General features: G+C 33.2%; 3 protein-coding genes across 4 annotated transcripts; all 3 read left to right on the top strand.

Moving 5' to 3' along the window:
* The first annotated feature begins 286 nt into the window (after positions 1-286).
* Positions 287-6356, top strand: LOC116011038 (glucan 1,3-beta-glucosidase A-like). Its single transcript, XM_031250537.1, has 7 exons — positions 287-483; positions 618-737; positions 1060-1263; positions 2778-2936; positions 4975-5144; positions 5260-5415; positions 5682-6356. The coding sequence occupies exons 1-7, from the start codon at positions 295-297 to the stop codon at positions 6217-6219; spliced, it is 1536 nt and encodes a 511-aa protein (XP_031106397.1). The 5' UTR covers positions 287-294; the 3' UTR covers positions 6220-6356.
* A 2908-nt stretch (positions 6357-9264) lies between these two features.
* LOC116005475 (probable glucan 1,3-beta-glucosidase A) lies at positions 9265-13884 on the top strand. 2 transcript variants are annotated; one of them, XM_031245680.1, is made up of 7 exons: positions 9265-9523; positions 9624-9743; positions 10076-10279; positions 11297-11455; positions 12501-12670; positions 12778-12933; positions 13211-13884. In XM_031245680.1, exons 1-7 carry the CDS (start codon positions 9341-9343, stop codon positions 13740-13742), a joined length of 1524 nt encoding a protein of 507 aa, XP_031101540.1. In that variant the 5' UTR covers positions 9265-9340; the 3' UTR covers positions 13743-13884. The 2 variants fall into 2 exon arrangements, with proteins under 2 accessions (XP_031101540.1, XP_031101548.1); XM_031245688.1 differs by lacking the exon at positions 10076-10279 and having other exon boundaries at positions 9268-9523.
* Positions 13885-16646: 2762 nt separating this feature from the next.
* On the top strand, positions 16647-21501 carry LOC116011154 (probable glucan 1,3-beta-glucosidase A). Its single transcript, XM_031250677.1, has 7 exons — positions 16647-16848; positions 17316-17435; positions 17556-17759; positions 18940-19098; positions 19577-19746; positions 19836-19985; positions 20805-21501. Exons 1-7 carry the CDS (start codon positions 16648-16650, stop codon positions 21355-21357), a joined length of 1557 nt encoding a protein of 518 aa, XP_031106537.1. The 5' UTR covers position 16647; the 3' UTR covers positions 21358-21501.

Here is a 21501-nt window from a genome sequence, read left to right as displayed (position 1 = left end):
CAATTACCCATGTATAAGCTTCTTCTATATAATCTTGCATTGATATACTTTCAAATATTTATTTAAATATAAGCATTGAGCATTACCCATCCACGTAATACGCGTATAAAACTAGTTTTTTTTATAATGATTGAAAAATCACAACCACCATAAAGTAATGTATTGAATAAATCATGTTCTAATATAATAATTCATAAACTATATTAATATAAATAAATTGTTATATCCTTTCAAAAAAAGAAATAAATTGTTATATGGTAGGATTGAGAGTCAATAGATACACTACCTGAAACCATGAAACCCAACTATGTTTTCCTCCTTGTCCTCTGTTGCATACTCTCATCAGTTTCTAAGGCGAAGATCGCCGCTCCGGCGGGTTCCAACGGCTTCCGGGTTCGCGCTGTTAATCTGGGCGGGTGGCTAGTCACCGAAGGATGGATCAAGCCTTCTCTCTTTGACGCCATTCCCAACAAAGATCTCCTGGTTCAATATAATATAATTCAATTCGCTCCTCCTACTATATATATATATATATATATATTAACTACTTGCATTGTCGGTCATTAACGTTGTTAGTTGAAGTAATTATTAACTCTTCAAATTAAACTTGTTGCCAGGATGGAACAGGAGTCCAATTTAAATCTGTTACGGTCGGAAAGTATCTCTGCGCAGAGTCCGGCGGCGGGACCATCTTGGTTGTTAATAGAACTGACGCTTCAGGATGCGGAACTTTCTCGGTAAGTGATTATTTCTTTAAAATGCTCGGTAAATGACTGTTAGCTAATAACATTAGCTGATGGTAGGAGAGGTGCTTGGTAAATTAACTATTTGCTGAAAACGGTTAGATATAATTTCTTTTGAAAAAAGGTTAATTGAAAATGTTACTTTGAACAGTTTTTTAAATTTTAGCATTTTGACTGAACAATTATATTAATTTTTTTATTAAATCAAACATTTAATAGTGATCAAATAAGTTAAAATTAGCTGATAAACTAATTATTTTACCAAACAAGGCTTAAAACTGCTTAATCTGTATGTAATATTCGGTTATTCTTGTAGTTGTGGAGGATCAATGAGAATACCTTTAACTTGAGGGTGTTAAACAGACAATTCGTCGGATTAGACACGAGCAACGGCCGCGCAGGAGTCAACCTCGTGGCTGTCCAAAACACACCGGGTATATCGGAGACATTTCAGATTCTTAGAAACTCCGATGACCCAAACCGTGTTCGGATTAAGGCCTCCAATGGTCTTTTCTTGCAGGTGAGTATGCATTTCCTCATCAATTGTAATTTTATAAACATATTATCTTTCCTTATTTTTGTTCGTCTTTTGTTTTGCTTTGCCTTCTGTTTTTGGTTCTTTTTTGTTCTTTGTCTATTTGTGTTTTTGCATGTGACGAGAGATCCACTATATAGTTGCTAGTAAGGGAGAGATCCACTGGTTGCTAGTGAGGAATGGAGAGTGATTGAAACATTATTCTTTTTTTTTTTTTTGAGAAGGAAACATTATTCTCATACTTAACAATTAGAAGTTTAGATCATATTATTATTGTCTAACATTGATCAAATCCGTTGCATTTTTTTGTGTAATTTAATTCTCATGTATGTTTTCTGAATTTACTCGGTGCAAAATTAAAATAGTAATTATAAATTTCTTTTATCACTCGAAAAAAATCCAGTTAGTTAAGCCATTATATTCATGGATCAAAATCAAGTTGGGGAAATCACAATACTATAGTGGAGCATTTATTTGATTTTAGGGATGTCATGTCACATACATTCAAGAATCTTACATTATCTAAAACAATATTACTATATGTTTTTAGTTTTTGGGTATATGAGATTTTTGGATAGATGTAATTAATGTGAATTTTTTAGAATGATTCTGTAATTTGTTTCTTTCACATACCTAGTATTTTATTATTATGAAATTCTCAAATGATGTGATATTTATTAAAAAAAAAAACATTAGTGAGGGTTGATAAAGTCAACTAAAGACATTCTAAAGTATATTGGTAGAGTTAATTACCGATTTGGTCCCTCGACTATTGAGATTTCACCACTTTGGTCCTCGACAATTTTTCTTGTCCAATTAAGTCCTCGACTTCGAAAAAATTAACCAATTTGGTCCTCCCGTTTACTTTACCATTTGATATCCGTTAAATCGGGACCAAATTGGTAATTTCACTATAGTCAAGGGACCATTTCAGTCATAATTAATTACCGAAATGGTCCATTGACTATTTAGATTTCACCAATTTGGTCTTGATTTAACGGTTGTTTAACACCAAAATAAACGGAGGACCAAATTGGTTAATTTTTTCAAAGTCAAGGACTAAATTGGGAAAAAAAATTGTCGAGAACTAAAGTGGTGAAATCCCAATAGCTGAGGGACCAAATCGGTAATTAACTCTATATTGGTAGAAGAGTTTCACTTAATTTTGGTGGCCCAAGATGGAATTCTTATAGGGTGTTTTTTTCAACTTGTCAAACAAAGAAATTAAGATTGCATTTACTTTAATTTTTAAAACGTATTTATTGTTATTTTTATTGTTCAAATTGAAAAATGTATTAAAAAACACGTATTCTTTATTTTTTAAAAAAATTATTTTTAAAATGAATAAAAATTCTCTAATTAATAAACCGTTCTTAAGGTTAAAGAATTGTACCTCCTCTTTTTGTTGTTTAAATTTGAAGTATGAAAATATCTTCTTCTTTTTTTCTTTTTTTTTTTTAATATTGTCGATTAATGAAAAACCAATAATATGTTCTTAGGCGAAAACAGAGGAACTTGTCACGGCAGATTCTAAAGGGAATGAAGGATGGGGTGATAATGATCCCTCTGTTTTCATCATGAAAAATACTGGAGGATTACACGGAGAGTTTCAAGTTACAAATGGCTACGGTCCATTTGTAGCACCAAAAGTTATGAAGGTAAGTACACATACATACATATATACATATATACATATATGGTAGTGTAAACAAAATATCTACTAAGTCCAATGTATTTTTTAAAAAATAAAGCTAGATAATAATGCTTCTTATCAATCAATTATCATCAAAAAATAAAATTTTATACTGTAATATTTCTAACATTATTCAATTGTACATGGTGCTTATTTACAATAAGTATGAAAAATAAATATAAATGTTAGTAATTTGATAGTCGACAATATAATGATTAGAGCAACCTCAACAGTTGAGTTGTTTTTGTCCATGAGCCCCAATATCCATTTCATCATTCACTATTTCACTCAATTTTAAAAACCCCATCTTCCTAACAATTTTAGATTTTTTAAAAGTTTGTTGTGGACCCACTAAACTATAATCAATTATATTTTAATTATTTTAATCATTTTAAATTATAGTTATAATTAAATCATTTTAAATTTAATTAAACTAGTAATTATAAAATATTAATTACAACTAAATTATTAAAATGATCTATTACACCAAAAAATTATGTTACATATTTAATTTTTTTTATAATAAGGAAAAAATTAAAAGAAAAAAGAAAAATCCATTTAAATTTAACAACAAAGAAAAAGTTGGCCACGAGCATATATATTTAAATTTAATTTTTTTTAGAGTGGCTACAAGTTGACGGTCACCCTGAAGCGTCTAACATGTATATTTTGAAAATTCATTCACTGAATGCAGCCATATCTTCATGTGCCTCTTTTAATTTTTTATTTATTTATATATTTATTACAAAAACTCTCCCTCTTATATTATTAGTCAAAGATCTCACACCTAATATTTACTATTGTAACATAGTCAATAGTACTCAAAAAAAAAAAAAAAACTCTTAAAAACCCCCCAAAAATTACTTCTTGTTAAGTCCTCACTGTCAGCAGCCCACTAATGTAAATGCAGGCAAATTATGGTCCACACAGCTATGTGGACCATAATCAAATGTACATTTTTAATGTACTAAATGTACATTATTTTTGTATTGAATGTACATTATTTTTATACTATAAAAATAATGTACATTCAGTACACAAATAATGTACATCCCCTGAATATAATGTACATTATTTTTATACTGAATGTACATTATTTTTATATTGAACATGCATTATTTAATAGTATGGTCTACGCAACTGTGTGGACCATGATTGTGTAAATGCAAGAGTCGGCTGTCAATGACCAACACCTTTTGACCATTTCAATAGAAACGTCGATTTGTTGACCTGGGCCAATAAACCAGGTCAACGGTCAACGGTGCATTACAGTTCATCCATTAAAGGGGAGAAAAAGACATGGAATATGAACTACATTAAAAACAAGTGTCATATATTAATATTATATGTATTTATTTTCACCTTTTATATTTTTATTTACCGTAACCAAGAACATTGTGCTCAAATGGCACTTTTGTAACTCTTTTTGATTGATCTCAGGATCAAACCTTTGCAACAGATAGAACAAATATTGCATTCCAATAGAATTAATAGTACTAAAAAAAATATGATTTATTGTATGTTATATATGTCTGTGTATTCATTTTCCATTCAAATCAATGTATTCTTTTCATTCTTTAATTTCAAATACCAAGTATTCGGACTTTTGCTTACTCGTGTCCATACGACCGGAGGGAAGAAGCTCATGTCTCTTCTGCATTTAAGCTAAGGTCTAGATCATACCATAATGTCAAATATTAGCGACTTTGAATTCAACTATGCCCAACATGCAATGCAACTAGAAGGAATGAGACATATATGAGGTCTTAATCATATCATGAGTTCAACTATTTACTTGTCTGATATATGTTATGTTTGAATTAAATGTTGTTATTATGTACTTATAAGTTAAGAATAATAACAGTGTTAGTAATTAATTGTAATAATGTTTACTGAAATTTTCCTATACATATACATATATATATATATATATATATATACACTCTTGAAGGTGGGGAGGATCTTAATTATTTATAGCACTCACTTGAGTTCGTTATGTATAGAAACACTGGAAAACATTCATAGTGGAAGAGGACTTCAAATTCATCTCCAGGAACGGAATAAATGCAGTGAGAATACCAGTTGGATGGTGGATTGCTTACGATCCAAACCCTCCAAAGCCCTTTGTGGGGGGATCCTTGAAGGCTTTAGACAATGCTTTTAAATGGGCTACGTGCGTATCATACATACATTCAACACTATCTATCTATCTGACAAATTAAAGCTTATATATATATATATATATATATATATATGTTGAAATTTCACCTTTCTTTAATAATGTACAGGAAATATGGACTGAAGGTTATAATAGATCTCCACGCTGCCCCAGGATCCCAAAATGGTTGGGAGCACAGCGCCTCCAGAGATGGGTCTCAGGAATGGGGAAACTCCCAGGACTACATTCAACAAACAGTTGCAGTCATAGATTTTCTCACTGCTAGGTAACATGTAGTATATACGTTTACCGGGCAATCCAGCCTGGTTGGTTAGGCTGTTTGTCTGCTAACTATAACTTTTCAAGTTCAACTCTATTTAAAGACAGTCTATTGATTTTCTTGGTTTTGGCCAATCAACTATGACTTAACATGTGGCAATCCAGCTAAGTTGATTAAACTGTTGGCTTAGCTAAGATTTGAAGTTTGACTTTAATGAGAGTGTCATTTATGGTCGATTAGACTTGGTTTAATATTTACCTCTTTGTGATCAGGTACGCACAGAATCCGAGTCTATACGCGGTGGAGCTCCTGAACGAGCCGCTGGCGCCGGGGGTTTCTCTGGAGACGGTAACGGAGTACTACAAAGCCGGTTACGAGGCGGTCCGGAAGCACTCATCGACGGCGTACGTGGTGATGTGTAACCGGCTGGGGCCTGCATCAAACACGGAGCTACTCGCGATGGCCGGCGCGTTGAAGGGAACCGTGGTCGACGTCCATTATTACAACCTCTTCATCGACCTATTCAGCAACATGACTGCGCAGCAAAACATCGACTATGTTTACAACGAGCGGAGAGCGGAGCTGAGTGCTGTGACAACCTCAAACGGGCCTCTCAGCTTCGTGGGAGAATGGGTGGCGGAGTGGACCATTAGAAACCAGACAAAGGAAGATTATCAGCGATATGCTAAGGCCCAGCTGGAAGTGTTTGGTGGTGCGACGTTTGGTTGGGCGTATTGGGGGTTCAAGAATAATGTGACCGGTTACTGGAGTTTGGAGTGGATGATAAAGAATGGATATATCAAGCTTTAATTTTTTGTAATGGTATTTGGCAATAACAATATAATTATAATATGAAGCAATCGTGATGTAACCTGTTTGGTTTTGTAACATTTGGGCAGTACTATACCCGGCTTGCCAACATTGGATAAGAAATAAAATACTTAAACCTCAACATAGTGATTTGTTGCTTGACTTGAAATCATGACGGAAAGCAGCAGTGAGCATTCGAATAGTACTAGAAACATGAATAGAAAGGGTCTAAATTAAATCGCTTGTGCGCACAAGAAGATTAGGGTATGACCGATGGATAGATTGAGTAAGTATGCATTGGCTCTAGGGAATAGGGATGGGGTCCTGTGGTCTTATGATTAATTCCACGAAACTGATATCATCTAAGTATATATATAAAAGCCAATGACCTTGTGGTCTAGTGGCACCCGGTTGCACCAGAGTTAGTACATTAAAAATGTGCATTATATTCAAGAAAAGTACATTAAGTACTGAAAGTATATTTTCTATAATGTACATTTAGTACATGAATAATGTATATTTTGCTATGGTCCACACAGTGTGGACCATAGTCCATACAATAATCTGCCGAGTTCAGCATGAGGTGGTTGTAACTAGTTTCTCCTTTTTAGGGGGGCGGTTAGGTGCTTTATAGTATAAATAGCTACTTGAATGTCTTGTTAAGACATGATATGCTACATTGTTTAATTCGGAAAGTATGATAAATTTAGGGTTCATTTGGTTGGTAGGTTTAGGCATAAGGATTGTGTATAAAAGTGATTGCTAGTGTTTGGTTGATAGGTTTTGAGAATGCTACTATGGGTTTGGAATACCTCATTAATGAGAAAACTAATTATTAAATTAAAGTCTTCATCTCATCATTAACCGATGATTTTAGAGGCGTGTGTGTCAATGCTTCCATGAGTCTCGTTGTGTTGCCTTTCTAAATTATAATCTCATATATAGAAAATGTTGGATAAATAATAATCAATATTCGATGTCGAGTACCTTCTAGTCTAATAGAATTATTGCTATCATTTCAAACGGAAAGTCACATATTAGAGTCTAATAAATTAACTATCTAGGTAACCAGATAATTTACAGTTTCCTTTGGGGCATGGAAAGCAAGCAGCAGGCTTCCCATATAGCTACACGAAATATTAATAATAAATGTGACAGTACAAATGCTAGCTAATAAATTAACTATCTAGGTAAGCAATAGCTACAGTATTATAAAATAAGTTGTTATTATAGGGAGGAAATTAACAATTTCCTTTGTTCGAACCTATATATTTTATGGCTAAAATTTACAATGCATATTCACGCATAATGGTTGCAGATTTGTTCATTAAAAAATTGATAGACCATCAATTGTTATATCATGGACCGGGTTCATATTGCATTGTGAGCTTTGATACAAAAATTTTATACTTTCGTTAACACATTTTTGTATCTACAGTTAACAGTTTTTGTACATGTAACAAATAATTTGATAATTGCCGACACATAATATGATAGCTACAAATACAGAAACTGTTAATGCAGACACAGAATGTATGATGTGTCAACTACAAATACAAAATCTGAAAGTTATTTTTTAAATTTTTAGACCATGGCCCATAATATAATTTGCCATAGGCCATGGCTATCATAAACTAAAGGCCAAAAGTAGCAATTATGTAGTTGCAGGCTTCAGAATTCTGGACTTCTGGATTCGTTGTCGTATACTGCAACTTGCAAGAAGCCCATTATTGCAAGTGTAACTCTTTTTATTGCAAGTGTAATTCTTTTTATTGCAAGTTGGTTGCTTTTTATATTTAGGCTACTGAAATTCTAGAAGTGGGCCCGGGTACCACGTTCTTTTTATTGCAAGTGTAATCTTTTTACTTAAATCTTTTTATTCTTATTTTTGGATGAATTCACTATTGGTATTTTTTTTTTCAAAAAATTGAATCTCTAATTCTATGGGCTCAAAAGTTTTGACTTGACAAAATATGCGGGGGAAGATAAATCACGATAACTCAGTGATTTAGTAAACATGGCTAAATGCCGATGCATATAAGAAATCTGTTCGCTTTGAAAATAATATTCACACTGTCGTCGAATGTTAGACCTTGATCATAAGTGTAAAAAGAATAAATATTAATTCTCTTATAATTTTATTTTATCTTGGTCACTTTTGATTATTCTCCATCATAAGTTTGACAAATTTCTATTAGGAAGGAAGACAAATTTGTACTTTCTCACAACTTAGCTCTAATTTTCACGTTTAGAAATTGTACAAAATTCAAAGGAAAACCTCAATTTATTTTTCATCTTGCCAATTCGTAATAATGAAGACGTCGACCTTCTTGACGAACAAAGTTCAAATTATGATTTTCATTAAGTTTATACAACTACAAAAGATATAAGTAGAGTGTTAAGAAATTACGCGTTAAGAAATCATACATTTATTGTAAGTTATGATGGAGGACTAAAAATGACAAAAATGAAATAGTTGGGGATTAATATTGAGTTTTTTTTTTTTTAAGACATGCGCGGTGGCTGCTTCCACGATTCTTGTTGACTTGATGTCTTTCTAAATTGTAATCTATTTATAGAAAATTAAAATGATAAATTATTTTATTTGTAAGCAAATCTCAAAAGGATACTGTATTAATTATAATATGCATATTCTTCTTAACTTGTAGTATTTTATTATGAAATTAAGCCTATTGGGCATTAGCCCATACAAATGTGTCATTCATTTACTGACCAATCAAAATGCAGGTCAACATTCCACATAAACCACAGTCAAACATCTTTTATTATTTTTTTTATGATGATGAAAAATCACAACCACTTTAAAAGTATGTATTGGATAAATTCTATTCTAATATAATAATTCATAAACTATATTAAGAGGAATAAATTACAACGGAAAAATTTATTAGGCTGTTGATTTTGTAATCATGAAATTGTATGTCGATCTGACTCTTAATAAAAACAAAGAATGTAGACTGATTTATTTTTTTTTGAATCTATGGAGTCTATCAAGCAGGAATGTTCCACCCATTTTGGGGTTTTATAGTCAAACAACCATATAAAAAGAGGCAAAATCATGAGAATAATGCACAAGAAGTAGAATACAGTAGCTGCAGCCATGAAACCCAACTATGTTTTCCTCCTTGTCTGTTGCATACTCTCAGTTTCTCAGGCGAAGGTCGCCGCTCAGGCGCCTTCTAACGGCTTCCGGGTTCGTGCTGTTAATCTCGGCGGCTGGCTAGTCACCGAAGAATGGATCAAACCTTCTCTCTTTAACGCCATTCCCAACAAAGATCTCCTGGTTCGATCAATTCAATTCGCTCTTCCTACTATATTAACTACTTATCGGTCATTAACGTTGTTAGTTGAAGTAATTATTAACTTTTCAAACTTGTTGCCAGGATGGAACAGGAATCCAATTTAAATCTGTTACGGTCGGAAAGTATCTCTGCGCAGAGTCCGGCGGCGGGACCATCTTGGTTGCTAATAGAACTGACCCTTCAGGATGGGAAACTTTCTCAGTAAGTGATTATTTGTTTAAATCAATGTAAGAGAAAATGGGTTCTGATAATAATTAAAATGTCCTGGTAAATAATTGTTAGATGAGTTGATAACATCAGTTAATTATGTAAAAGATGCTTGATAAATGAACTATTTGATGATAACTGTTTGGTATAATTTTTTTTTTCAAAAAATTAATTGAAAAAGTTCTTTGAATAATTTTTTAAATTTTAGCATTTTGATGAAACACTTATATGGGTCAAATAAGTCAAAATTGACGAATAAACTAACTGTTTTACCAAACAAGACAACGGCTTAATCTTCTGTACGTAATATTCGCTTATTCTTGTAGTTGTGGAGGATCAATGAGAATACATTTAACTTGAGGGTGTTCAACAGACAATTCGTCGGATTAGACACGACCAAGGGCAGCGCCGGAATCAACCTCGTGGCTGTAAAAAACACACCGGGTATATCGGAGACATTTCAGATTCTTAGAAACTCCGATGACCGAAACCGTGTTCGGATTAAGGCCTCCAATGGTTTTTTCTTGCAGGTGAGTATGCATTTCCTCATCAATTATAATTTTATAAACATATTATTTCCTTATTTTTATTCCTCTTTTGTTTTGTTTTGCTTTGTTTTTGGTTCTTTGTCTTTTTCTGTTTTTGCATGTGATGAGAGATCCACTAGTTGCCAGTAAGGAGAAATCCACTAGTTGCTAGTGAGGAATGGAGAATGATTAAAACATTATTCTCACACTTAACAATTAGAAGTTTAGATCATTATTGTCTAACATCGATCAAATTTGTTATATTTTTTAAAATTTTTTTGTGTGCAATTTAACCCTCATGTGTATTTTCAATCTGAATTTACTCCGTGCAAAATCAAAATAGTGACTGTGACATTTTTTTTTTGTTACTCAACAAAAAAATCTAATTAGTTAAGCCATTATATTCATGGATATATAAAAATCAAGTTGGGGAAATCACAATAGACAATACTATAATGGAGCATTTAATTGATTCTAGGGATGTCATGTCACATACATTCAAGAATCTTTCGTTATTATCTAAAACAATATTATATGTTTTTTAGTTTTTGGATATATGACATTATTGGATAGATGTAATCTGAATTTTTTTAGAATGATTTCTTTCACATACCTAGTATTTTATTACTCCCTATTATGAAATTCTTAAATAATGTGGTATATATATGTGTGTGTGTGATAAAGTCAACTAATAAAGCCATTCTAAAGTATATTGGTAGAAAAGTTTCACTTAATTTTGGTGGTCCAAGGATGGAATTCTTACAGGGTGATTTTTCAACTTGTCAAGCTAAGAAATTCATATTGCATTTAATTTAATTTTTTAAAATCTTTAAAAAGTTTTTATTGTTATTTTTATTGTTCAAATTGAAAAATATATTAAAAAACACGTATTTTCTATTTTTTTAAATGAACAAAATTTCTCTAATTAATAAACCAATCTATTTTTGTTTAAATTTGAATTATGAAAATGTCTTTTTTATATTGTCTATTAATGAAAAAAAAATAACAATATGTTCTTAGGCAAAAACAGAGCAACTTGTCACGGCAGATTCTAACGGTAACGAGGGATGGGGTGATAATGATCCTTCTGTTTTCATCATGAAAAACACTGGAGGATTACACGGAGAATTTCAAGTAACAAATGGCTACGGTCCATTTGTGGCACCAATTGTTATGAAGGTACGTACAAATATATATCTAAATGGTAGTGCAAACTGCAAACACAATATCTACTAAGTCCAATATATTTTTTAAAAAATAAAGCTGCGGCCACTCTGAAACGCCCAATATATATATTTTGAAAATACATCCGCTGAATGCAATCGTATCTTCACGTGCCTATTTTATTTATTTAAATATTTATTACAAAAACTCTCCCTCTTATTAGTCAAATATCTCACACCTAATTTGTAATTAACTCTTAAAAAACCCCCAAAAATTACTTGGTCTTAACTGTTAAGTGCTCACTGTCAGCAGCCCACTAATGTAAATGCATGCACACTGATGTAGGCAAATTATTGTATGGACAATGGTCCACACAGCTATGTGGACCATGATAAAATATACATTTTAATGTACTAAATGTATATTATTTTTGTATTGAATGTACATTATTTTTATACTATAAAAATAATGTACATTCAGTACACAAATAATGTACATCCCCTGAATATAATGTACATTATTCTTATACTGAATGTATATTATTTTTATATTGAATGTGTATTATTTGATAGTATGGTCCACACAGCTGTGTGGACCATGGTCCATACAATAATGAAAGAGTCGGCTGTCAATGACCGACACCTTTTGACCATTCCAATAGAAACGCCGATTTGTTGACCTGGACCAATAAACCAGGTCAACGGTCAACGTCAACGGTGCGTTACAGTTCATCCATTACCGGGTAGAAAAAGACATGGAATATGCACTTCATTAAAAAACAAGTGTCATATATTAATATTATAAGAATTTATTTTCTCCTTTTATATTTTTATTTACTGTAGTGAAGCATCTTATGATCACATAGCACCTCTATGATTCTACTTGATCTTGATGGATCGCATGATCAAATCCTTGCTACAGATAGAGAAAGTATAGAACAGATATTACCTTCTAATAGAGTACATAGTATTAAAAAAAATTATTTATTGTATGTTATATATATATATATGGTGGGGATGATTAATTATTTATAGTACTCACTTGAGTTCATTATGTATAGAATCACTGGGACACATTTATAGTGGAAGAAGACTTCAAATTCATCTCCAGCAACGGACTAAATACAGTGAGAATACCAGTTGGATGGTGGATTGCTTACGATCCAAACCCTCCAAAGCCCTTCGTGGGGGGATCCTTGAGGGCTTTAGACAATGCTTTTTTATGGGCTACGTGCGTGTCATACATACATTCACCACTATCTTATTTATATATGTTGAAATTTCACCTTACCTTTCAACAATGTAATCTTGATTTTTAATAATAATAATAATGTACAGGAAATATGGACTGAAGGTTATTATAGATCTCCACGCTGCCCCAGGATCTCAAAATGGTTGGGAGCACAGCGCCTCCAGAGATGGGTCTCAGGAATGGGGAAACTCCCAGGACTACATTCGACAAACAGTTGCAGTCATAGATTTTCTCACTGCTAGGTACCATGTATTTATGTTTATGGGGCAACCCAGCCTGGTTTGTTAGGCTGTTTGCCTGCTAACTATAACTTTTTAAGTTCAACTCCATTCGAAGGCGGTCAGTTAACTTTTTTAGTTTGAGCCAATCAATTATGACTTATTTAGCATGTGAAAATTCAATCAAGTTAATTAAATCTGTTGACTTGATTTCAAGTTTGATTGTCTTACTAGCGTTATTGGTTTGAGATGATTATTTATGATCAATTAGACTCAATTTAATTTACCTCTTTGTGATCAGGTACGCCCAGAATCCGAGCCTATACGCGGTGGAGCTCCTCAACGAGCCGCGGGCGCCGGGGGTTTCTTTGGAGGCGGTAACGGAGTACTACAAAGCCGGGTACGCGGCGGTCCGGAAGCACTCATCGACGGCGTACGTGGTGATGTCGAACCGGCTGGGGGCTTCAAACACGGAGCTACTCGCGATGGCCGGCGCGCTGAAGGGAACCGTGGTCGACGTCCATTATTACAACCTCTACATCGACCTATTCAAGGACATGACTGCGCAGCAAAACATCGACTATGTTTACAACGACCGGAGAGCGGAGCTGAGCGTTGTGACAACCTCAAACGGGCCTCTCAGCTTCGTGGGAGAATGGGTGGCGGAGTGGGACGTTAAAAACCCGACAAAGGAGGATTATCAGCGATATGCTAAGGCCCAGCTGGAAGTGTTTGGTCGTGCGACGTTTGGTTGGGCGTATTGGACGCTCAAGAATGTGAACAATCACTGGAGTTTGGAGTGGATGATAAAGAATGGATATATCACGCTTTAATTTTGTGTCATGGGATTCGGCAATAAACAATATAATGATAATATGAAGCAATCGTGATGTAATCTGTTTGGTTTTGTAACATTTGGGTAGTCCCTGACTTGCCAACATTGGATAAGAAATAAAATACTTGAACTTCATCTTAGTGGTTTGTAATTTGACTTGAAATCATGACCGAAAGGTAGTACTAGAAACACATGAATAGAAGGGGTCTAAATTAGATCGCTTGTGCGCACAAGAAAACTAGGGTATGACCGATGGATGGATTGGGTGAGTCAGCATGAGGTGGTTGTAACTAGTTTCCTCCTTTTTAGGGGGCGGTTAGAAGGTTTATACTTTATAGTATAAATAGCTACTTGAATGTATTGTTAAGACATGATATGCTATATTGTTTAATTAGGAAAGTATAATAAATTTAATCTACTAATTATTAAAGTCTTCATCTCATCATTAACCGATGATTTTATAGGCGTGCGTGTCAATGCTTCCATGAGTCTTGTTGTATTGCCTTTCTAAATTATAATTTCATATATAGAAAATGTTGAATAAATAATAATCAATATTCGATGTCGAGTACGTACCTTCTGGTCTGATAGAATTGCTATTATCATTTCAAACGGAAAGCCACAAGTCTAATAAATTAACTATCTAGGTAACCAGATAATTTACAATTTCCTTTGTGGCATGGAAAGCAAGCAGCAGGCTTCCCATATAGCTACACGAAATATTAATATTTATAATAAATGTGACAGTACAAATGCTAGCTAATAAATTAACTATCTAGGTAAGCAATAGCTACAGTATTATAAAATAAGTTGCTATTATAGGGAGGAAATTTACAATTTCCAGTGTGGCATGGAAAGCAGCAGGCTTCTCAACACGAAATATTAATAATAAATACAAGCACAAAAAAAAAAAGTTACCAATTAATAAATTCAAGTCGTATGATACTTACAATTTTTTAGTGTTGTTATATTAGGCGTTCAGTGAACCAGGTTGTTCACGTGCTTGTTAAAGCTACAAGATCTCAATATGACGCTCAGTGTTAGGATGATGTCTGTTCAGACTTTGTTATTTCTTTGCTCTAGCTTTCAATATATATAGCTATTCGATTTCCCGTTTAAAAATTCTTATTTACTATCTCGTCAAAAGTGTTAGTAGCGTTGTAGTCTAAGTTTTTCAGGATAAAAAATATATTAACTCAATTTTACCCTTCTATCACTATCCCTCTAGCATTAATTGCTCTCCTGCTAATTTTATATTTTAATGGGGTTGCAAACTATATAATTTTTTTAATGTATGTAGGTACCCAATGAAGGGGTGGAAAATAATATCCATCCTCTATTCATCATGTTAATGGACAATATTCCACATAATATATTACGTTGAGTAAACTATATTACTTTATATTTTCATATTAAAATATTTTTTGTTTGGTATGAAATTTAATTAATACATAGCGTACTATGCTCAAATATTATTGAATATTGTTAAATTTTATTATTTAACAAATAGTAGTTACAATTGATTTTCTTTCATATTAAATGTGTTTAAAGGTTATTTGTGATTGCAATACACTTTTTGAATATAGAGATTTCTGAGAAAAATATAACTAAATGGTAATTATAAAAATATAATAATATAATTACAAAATAAATATATTTTTAGCGGTAGTTTAAAGACAACAAAAGAAATATTTAATTATGAAAAAAATGGTTAGCAACACTTAATAGCCACTAATATTTTAAAGAAATAAATAAAGAAAAACATTTAGAAGTGGTTAGAATGAACCCCACTGTTATTTAGGGGCGGTTATAACTGGTACTATTATTCAAATGAATAAATGAACAGACATATTTAACGGTGGTTTCTAATCGCCGCTAAATGATGTTTTTGATGTAGTGTGTAATATCAAATAAGTTGGGGGTCGAAACCAGCTTGGTTGACGTGAGTGACTGTGCATTTTCATCTTGTCCCTTAAGAGAGGTTGTAAGTTAAAACTCCCTCTTGTATGAAAAAATCAATCTGACCAGCACTTTGCCCCTTAATTAGACCGACTCGTGCAAATCGGAATTAGTCCTGAGTATGATACGAGCTTAAAGGTGCATTCTATAGTTAGAGCCTGCTCATGACATGACCTCATGGTCTAACAAAAATAAAATTGGGATGCAGGAAATTTTCCTTTAATTTGTGGCATAGAGCATGCTTCTCAACACCAAATATTAAGGGTGGGTTTGATTCGCACATGGGAATCGGAATCGGAATGGGTATCAAATACTTGGTAAGGGATAATGGGTTTTGGTAAAAGTATTTAGCATGTTTGGTAGTTATTTTATTATATGATATAGCACTTATTTTTGTGTGGGTTCTAATATAAGTGTCAAAATCAAGATTTGTATGTGGGAGTAATAGTTGAGAGTAAAAAATAAGAGTACACATAGTATTTTTCTAAATCAACTACCTGACTAGCTAACAAGATAGCTACTATATTATTTATTATTTATGGTGTGTTTGATTGACAGATTTAGCTATCCAGAATGAATATTAAAGTCATTGTTATTGTTTGGTTGACAAGTTTTTAGAACGCTACTATGAATTTTGATTACACTTTAATGGCAAAACGCATTCCCTAATAAAATAAGCTTTTCATTACCTTTCTTCTCAGCCGCTTCTCCAACTTTTAATAATCATTCACATTCCACCTTATATATACTACCAAACATGCAACATACTTTCACCAAAATCCATTACCATTACCAAATACTTATACCCATTCCAATTCTGATTCTTATGTACAAACCAAACACCCCCTTACAATTTCCTTTGTGGCATGGAAAACGAGTTAGGCATGTATAAAAACAGGCAAAACTATGAGAATTGATAGAATAATATATGCACAGACAAGAAGATGGATACACTACCGATCATGAAACCCAACTATGTTTTCATTCTCGTCTGTTGCATACTCTCAGTTTCTCAGGCGACGGTCGCCGCTCCGGCGGCTTCCAACGGCTTCCGGGTTCGCGGTGTTAATCTCGGCGGGTGGCTAGTCACTGAAGGATGGATCAAGCCTTCTCTCTTTGACGCCATTCCCAACAGTGATCTCCTGGTTCGTTCAATTCGATCACTTATTAGTTTGTCATTAACTAACGTTACATTGTTGAAGTAATTATATATTATTAATACCCATTTTTATTGCGGCATGACCATTTTTAGTCATCCATCAACAAAATAGTCGAAATATTGTTTTTTTTTTGAAGAGAGTCCAAATATTGTTAAATGTAAAGATATTTTAATTTTTTTGTACAAAGTATGTTGAACTGCTATATTTTTTTATGCTTATTTTTTAAAAAACATTTATAGTTGAATACCGAAATGTTCTGGTATTTAACAATATTTAAATTGTTTTGTTGATAAAGAACAAAAAATGATCTTGCCATAATAATACTATGACAAAAAAAAAGTGAATGTTCTAATAAAAAACGACTTAAATGGACTGTAACCTATAAATCTAGGACAAAAAAATGAAATTAACTCTATTATTAACTCTTGAATTGAAACTGCTTCCTTTCCCAGGATGGAACTAATGTCCAATTTATATCTGTTACGGTCGGAAAGTATCTGTCTGCAGAGTCCGGCGGCGGGACGATCTTGGTTGCTAATAAACCTAAAGCTTCGACTTCGGAAATTTTCAGAGTAAATATTATATTCATTGAAATTGATGTCCGAGAAAATGGGGTTATGATCATCTATAAGGTTAAACCCGCTTGATTATCCATTAATCTGTTTGTAATATTCACTTAATTATTCCTGTAGCTTTGGAGGATCAATGAGACCACCTTTAACTTGAGGGTGCACAACAATCAATTCGTGGGATTAAACACGACCAACGGTGACACAGGAGTCAACCTCGTGGCTCGCGAAATGACACCAGGTATATCGGAGACATTTGTGATTCTTAGAAACTCCGATTACCCAAACCTTGTTCGGATTAAGGCCTCTAATGGGTTTTTCTTACAGGTGAGTATGCATATCCTCACCAAATATAATTTTATAAACATATTTTCTTTCCTACTGAAAAGAGGTGGTCCAGTAGTGGACCAAACATAGTTTACATATTACGAATTTAATTTTTGTTAATATTATTTTAATTAAATCTGTTGCATGTATCGTTCTAGTGTGATTTAGGTACTATTATTATATATGACGAATTTACTCGATACATACTAATATAGTGACTATAAATTTCTCACATCACTTTAAAAGAAAAATCGAACAAGTTAAGCAATTATATTCCATCCATCATAATCAAGTTGGAGGAAGCCTAATACTATAATTTTTTTTTTTTTGCTTAGACCACGAGATGGTCTGGATAAGCCCTAATTGTATAAGACGCATTTAAGCATGTACCATACTCAGACTAATTCTCGTTTACACCTGACCGATGGAGCATTTGATTCTAAGAATAATACCATCTAAAATAATATTATATATATGTTTTCAGTTTTTGTGTATATGAGACTTTTGGATATAATGTGAATTTTTTAGAATGATTTTGTAATTTTCTCTTTCATATACCTAGTATTTTATTATTTTCAAATGCTTAAATAATGTGATATTTAATAAGGTCCAGCTGCCATTAGAACTATGTCTAGGTGAGAATGTGTTGACAAATCTAAATCATCAATCTAGTAGATTTTACCCTTGAAAATAAAGAAAAAGAAAATAAAAAAGTATGTGTCATTTATATATATATTACCACAAAATTGTAATATTTATGAAAATGACATCCTTTTCTATCTATCATAGCTTGTATGATGATTTGTATTTATCCACAAGTTGTTGTGAGTAGTTATATATCCTATGATAAAGTCAACTAAAGTCATTGTAAATTGGGAGAAAAGTTTCATTTAATTTTGGATGGAATCCAATTTGAGCAAAACTAAGAAATTAAGATTGCATTTATTTTAATTTTTGTGAAAATTTTAATGTTTTTATTATTATTAATTTATTATTCAAATTAAAAATGTAATAAAAATGAATTCTTTATTTTTTAAATTATTTTTTAATAATAAAGATTTCTCTAGTTAATAAGCATACATTAAACTTAACGGATTGTAGCACTTGATTTTTTTTTGAATTATGAAAATGTCTTTTTTTATATTGTTCAATTAATGAAAATATAATAACATTTTCTTAGGTGAAGACGGAGGAGCTCGTCACTGCAGATTCTAAAGGGAATGAGGGGTGGAGTGACGATGATCCCTCGGTTTTTATCATGTCAAGCTTTAGACAATTCGAAGGAGAGTTTCAAATTACAAATGGCTACGGTCCATTAATGGCACCAAAAGTTATGAGGGTACGTACATATATGTATCTAAATGATAGTGCACTATACATTAAATTGTACACACACTAGTATTTTTTATGCGCGATGCACAATAATATATGCACAAAAATAGATGTCTAATATTAGTAATCTATATTAAAATCTTAGATGTATTTCGAATTTAAATAATAAATATTATTGTATAATAATAATAATGTAACCATTTATATAAGTTTGATTACTTTGATATTTATATTTAAGGAAATAAGTTATATAGTACTCCAATATATAATGTCTATAAATTATTATTATTGAAGAAGATAAAAAAAATATACTGTGGATGCATATACATGGTAACACTAATTAGAAAAAATAACCAACTTTAAGAATATTTTTGACCAAAATATTTATTGTACAACTCTTATAGGATAGTCTACGAAACAAAAAAAGGTAATGGAAAAAATGATCATTTGAGTTGATATTAATTAATTATTATATGTATGTATAGGAACACTGGGAAACATTCATAGTGGAAGAGGACTTCAAATGGATCTCCAACAATGGACTAAATGCAGTGAGAATACCAGTTGGATGGTGGATTGCTAGCGATCCAAACCCTCCAAAGCCCTTCGTCGGGGGATCCTTGAAGGCTTTAGATAATGCTTTTTTATGGGCTAAGTGCGTATCATGCATACATACATATATATAGTAGTTTTAAAAAATGTTGATGATTAGAATTTTTTTTCATAATCTATATATGATTATAGGAAATATGGACTCAAGGTTATCATAGATCTTCACGCTGCACCAAGATCTCAAAATGGGTTCTTTAATGGCGGCTGCAGAGATGGGAGTCTGGGATGGGGCATAGACAGCCTTGATCAAACTGTTGGCGTCATTGATTTTCTCACTGCTAGGTAGTACGTACTGTCCATGAATATATATATAAAAGATCGCGTTCAAGTGCGAACCACCCCGCTCAGAAAAGAACTGAGAATGCATGTCATCCGATCACGTGTCCAGATGTAGTTGTCGCTAACGTTATAATTAGGTGCACCTAGGTGCATGAATGTTGTAAGTGAAAATAGGTGCACTTGTAAGTGATTTTACTTGCAAATGTGTACCAGCTACTTGCACTTATAACACAATTACTTACACCAAAGTTCGAGTTATTTACAAAAATGTCACCACATCTTTTTTTAGGACACGTGGACGGCTGTGAAGCGTCTCATTTCCTTTCTGCTTCTGGGCAATGGTTCGCACATGAGCGAGCCCCTATATATATATAAAAGTTTGTTACGTTAAACATACAGTGTTGCAGAAATTGTGACTAAACACTGGCTGACTGCCTAGTTTATCACCGTAATTGGTGGTCTAGCTTAGGCGGCTGGCCAGCTAGACGACCAACTAGGCCGCTAGCATTGACCGCCTAAATCTTCTAGACGCCGACGACTAGGTCTCCTAGCCACAGACTAGGTCGCCTAGTATGCTGATTAGCTATTGTTCCATTCTTTTTTAAATGGATTATTTTACTCAAGACTAAATGGTTTTGGGCGAAATAATTCTAAATTGTTCAAATTCTAAATTAAATATTTTAGCACTAATTATTAAACTATTAAACAAATTTTAAAAGATAAAAAAATAGACTGTCGCCTAGGCGCCCTCAGTATGCCCGAGAAGGGCCTTGCAATTTTTTCAACCATGAGTGTAAACATATATATAATACACATATATAGGTACGCTGAGAACCCGAGTCTATACGCGATACAGCTGATGAACGAGCCGGTGCTGTGGGATTCACTAGAGATAGTGATGGAGTACTACAAAGCCGGTTACAAGGCGGTTCGGAAGCACTCATCCACCGCGTACGTGGTGATGTCCACTCGGATGGGGATCGCAAACGTGACGGAGCTCCTCCCCTTCGCTGCCGAGTACGAGGGATCCGTCATCGACGTCCATCTCTACGACTACGGGTACACCACCGTGCAGGACAGCCTGGACTTCATCAACACCTACTACAAAGACACGCTTAACGCCGTGACAACCTCAAACGGGCCCCTCAGTTTCGTGGGGGAATGGGTGGCGGTTTGGGGCGTTGAAAACGCCACAAAGGAAGAGTATCAGCGATTTGTTAAGGCCCAGCTTGAAGCGTTTGAGGTTGCCACTTTTGGTTGGGCGTATTGGACGCTCAAAAATGTGAAGAATCATTGGAGTTTGGAGTGGATGATAAAGAATGGTTATATCAACTTCACAGAGTCTAATTCCATCTCATCTCATCTCTCCATTTAATATAATATATAGTATGAAGCAATCCTAGCTAAGCTACCTTCTACCTCGGCTAATGCATGTAATCCTTCAAAATTTTAATAAATTATATTGTTGGTCTGGGTTGGTTTTAGTATAATAATAAGACAACAATTATATTATTATTAA

Source organism: Ipomoea triloba, chromosome 2 (genome assembly GCF_003576645.1).
Source record: "Ipomoea triloba cultivar NCNSP0323 chromosome 2, ASM357664v1".
In the NCBI taxonomy this organism is placed as follows: domain Eukaryota; kingdom Viridiplantae; phylum Streptophyta; class Magnoliopsida; order Solanales; family Convolvulaceae; genus Ipomoea; species Ipomoea triloba.
The sequence above is the reverse complement of the archived record's forward strand: the minus strand, read 5'-3'. Positions and strand labels throughout refer to the sequence as shown.

Excerpts from the sequence above, each read along its gene's own strand:
- LOC116011038 (XM_031250537.1), top strand. The coding sequence starts at position 295 with ATGAAACCCAACTATGTTTTCCTCCTTGTCCTCTGTTGCATACTCTCA. Across the intron at positions 738-1,059 it reads CAGGATGCGGAACTTTCTCG|TTGTGGAGGATCAATGAGAA; the intron begins GTAAGTGATTAT and ends TTATTCTTGTAG. Across the intron at positions 5,416-5,681 it reads ATAGATTTTCTCACTGCTAG|GTACGCACAGAATCCGAGTC; the intron begins GTAACATGTAGT and ends CTTTGTGATCAG.
- LOC116005475 (XM_031245680.1), top strand. The coding sequence starts at position 9,341 with ATGAAACCCAACTATGTTTTCCTCCTTGTCTGTTGCATACTCTCAGTT. Across the intron at positions 12,671-12,777 it reads AATGCTTTTTTATGGGCTAC|GAAATATGGACTGAAGGTTA; the intron begins GTGCGTGTCATA and ends AATAATGTACAG. Across the intron at positions 12,934-13,210 it reads ATAGATTTTCTCACTGCTAG|GTACGCCCAGAATCCGAGCC; the intron begins GTACCATGTATT and ends CTTTGTGATCAG.
- LOC116011154 (XM_031250677.1), top strand. The coding sequence starts at position 16,648 with ATGGATACACTACCGATCATGAAACCCAACTATGTTTTCATTCTCGTC. Across the intron at positions 19,747-19,835 it reads AATGCTTTTTTATGGGCTAA|GAAATATGGACTCAAGGTTA; the intron begins GTGCGTATCATG and ends ATATGATTATAG. Across the intron at positions 19,986-20,804 it reads ATTGATTTTCTCACTGCTAG|GTACGCTGAGAACCCGAGTC; the intron begins GTAGTACGTACT and ends ACACATATATAG.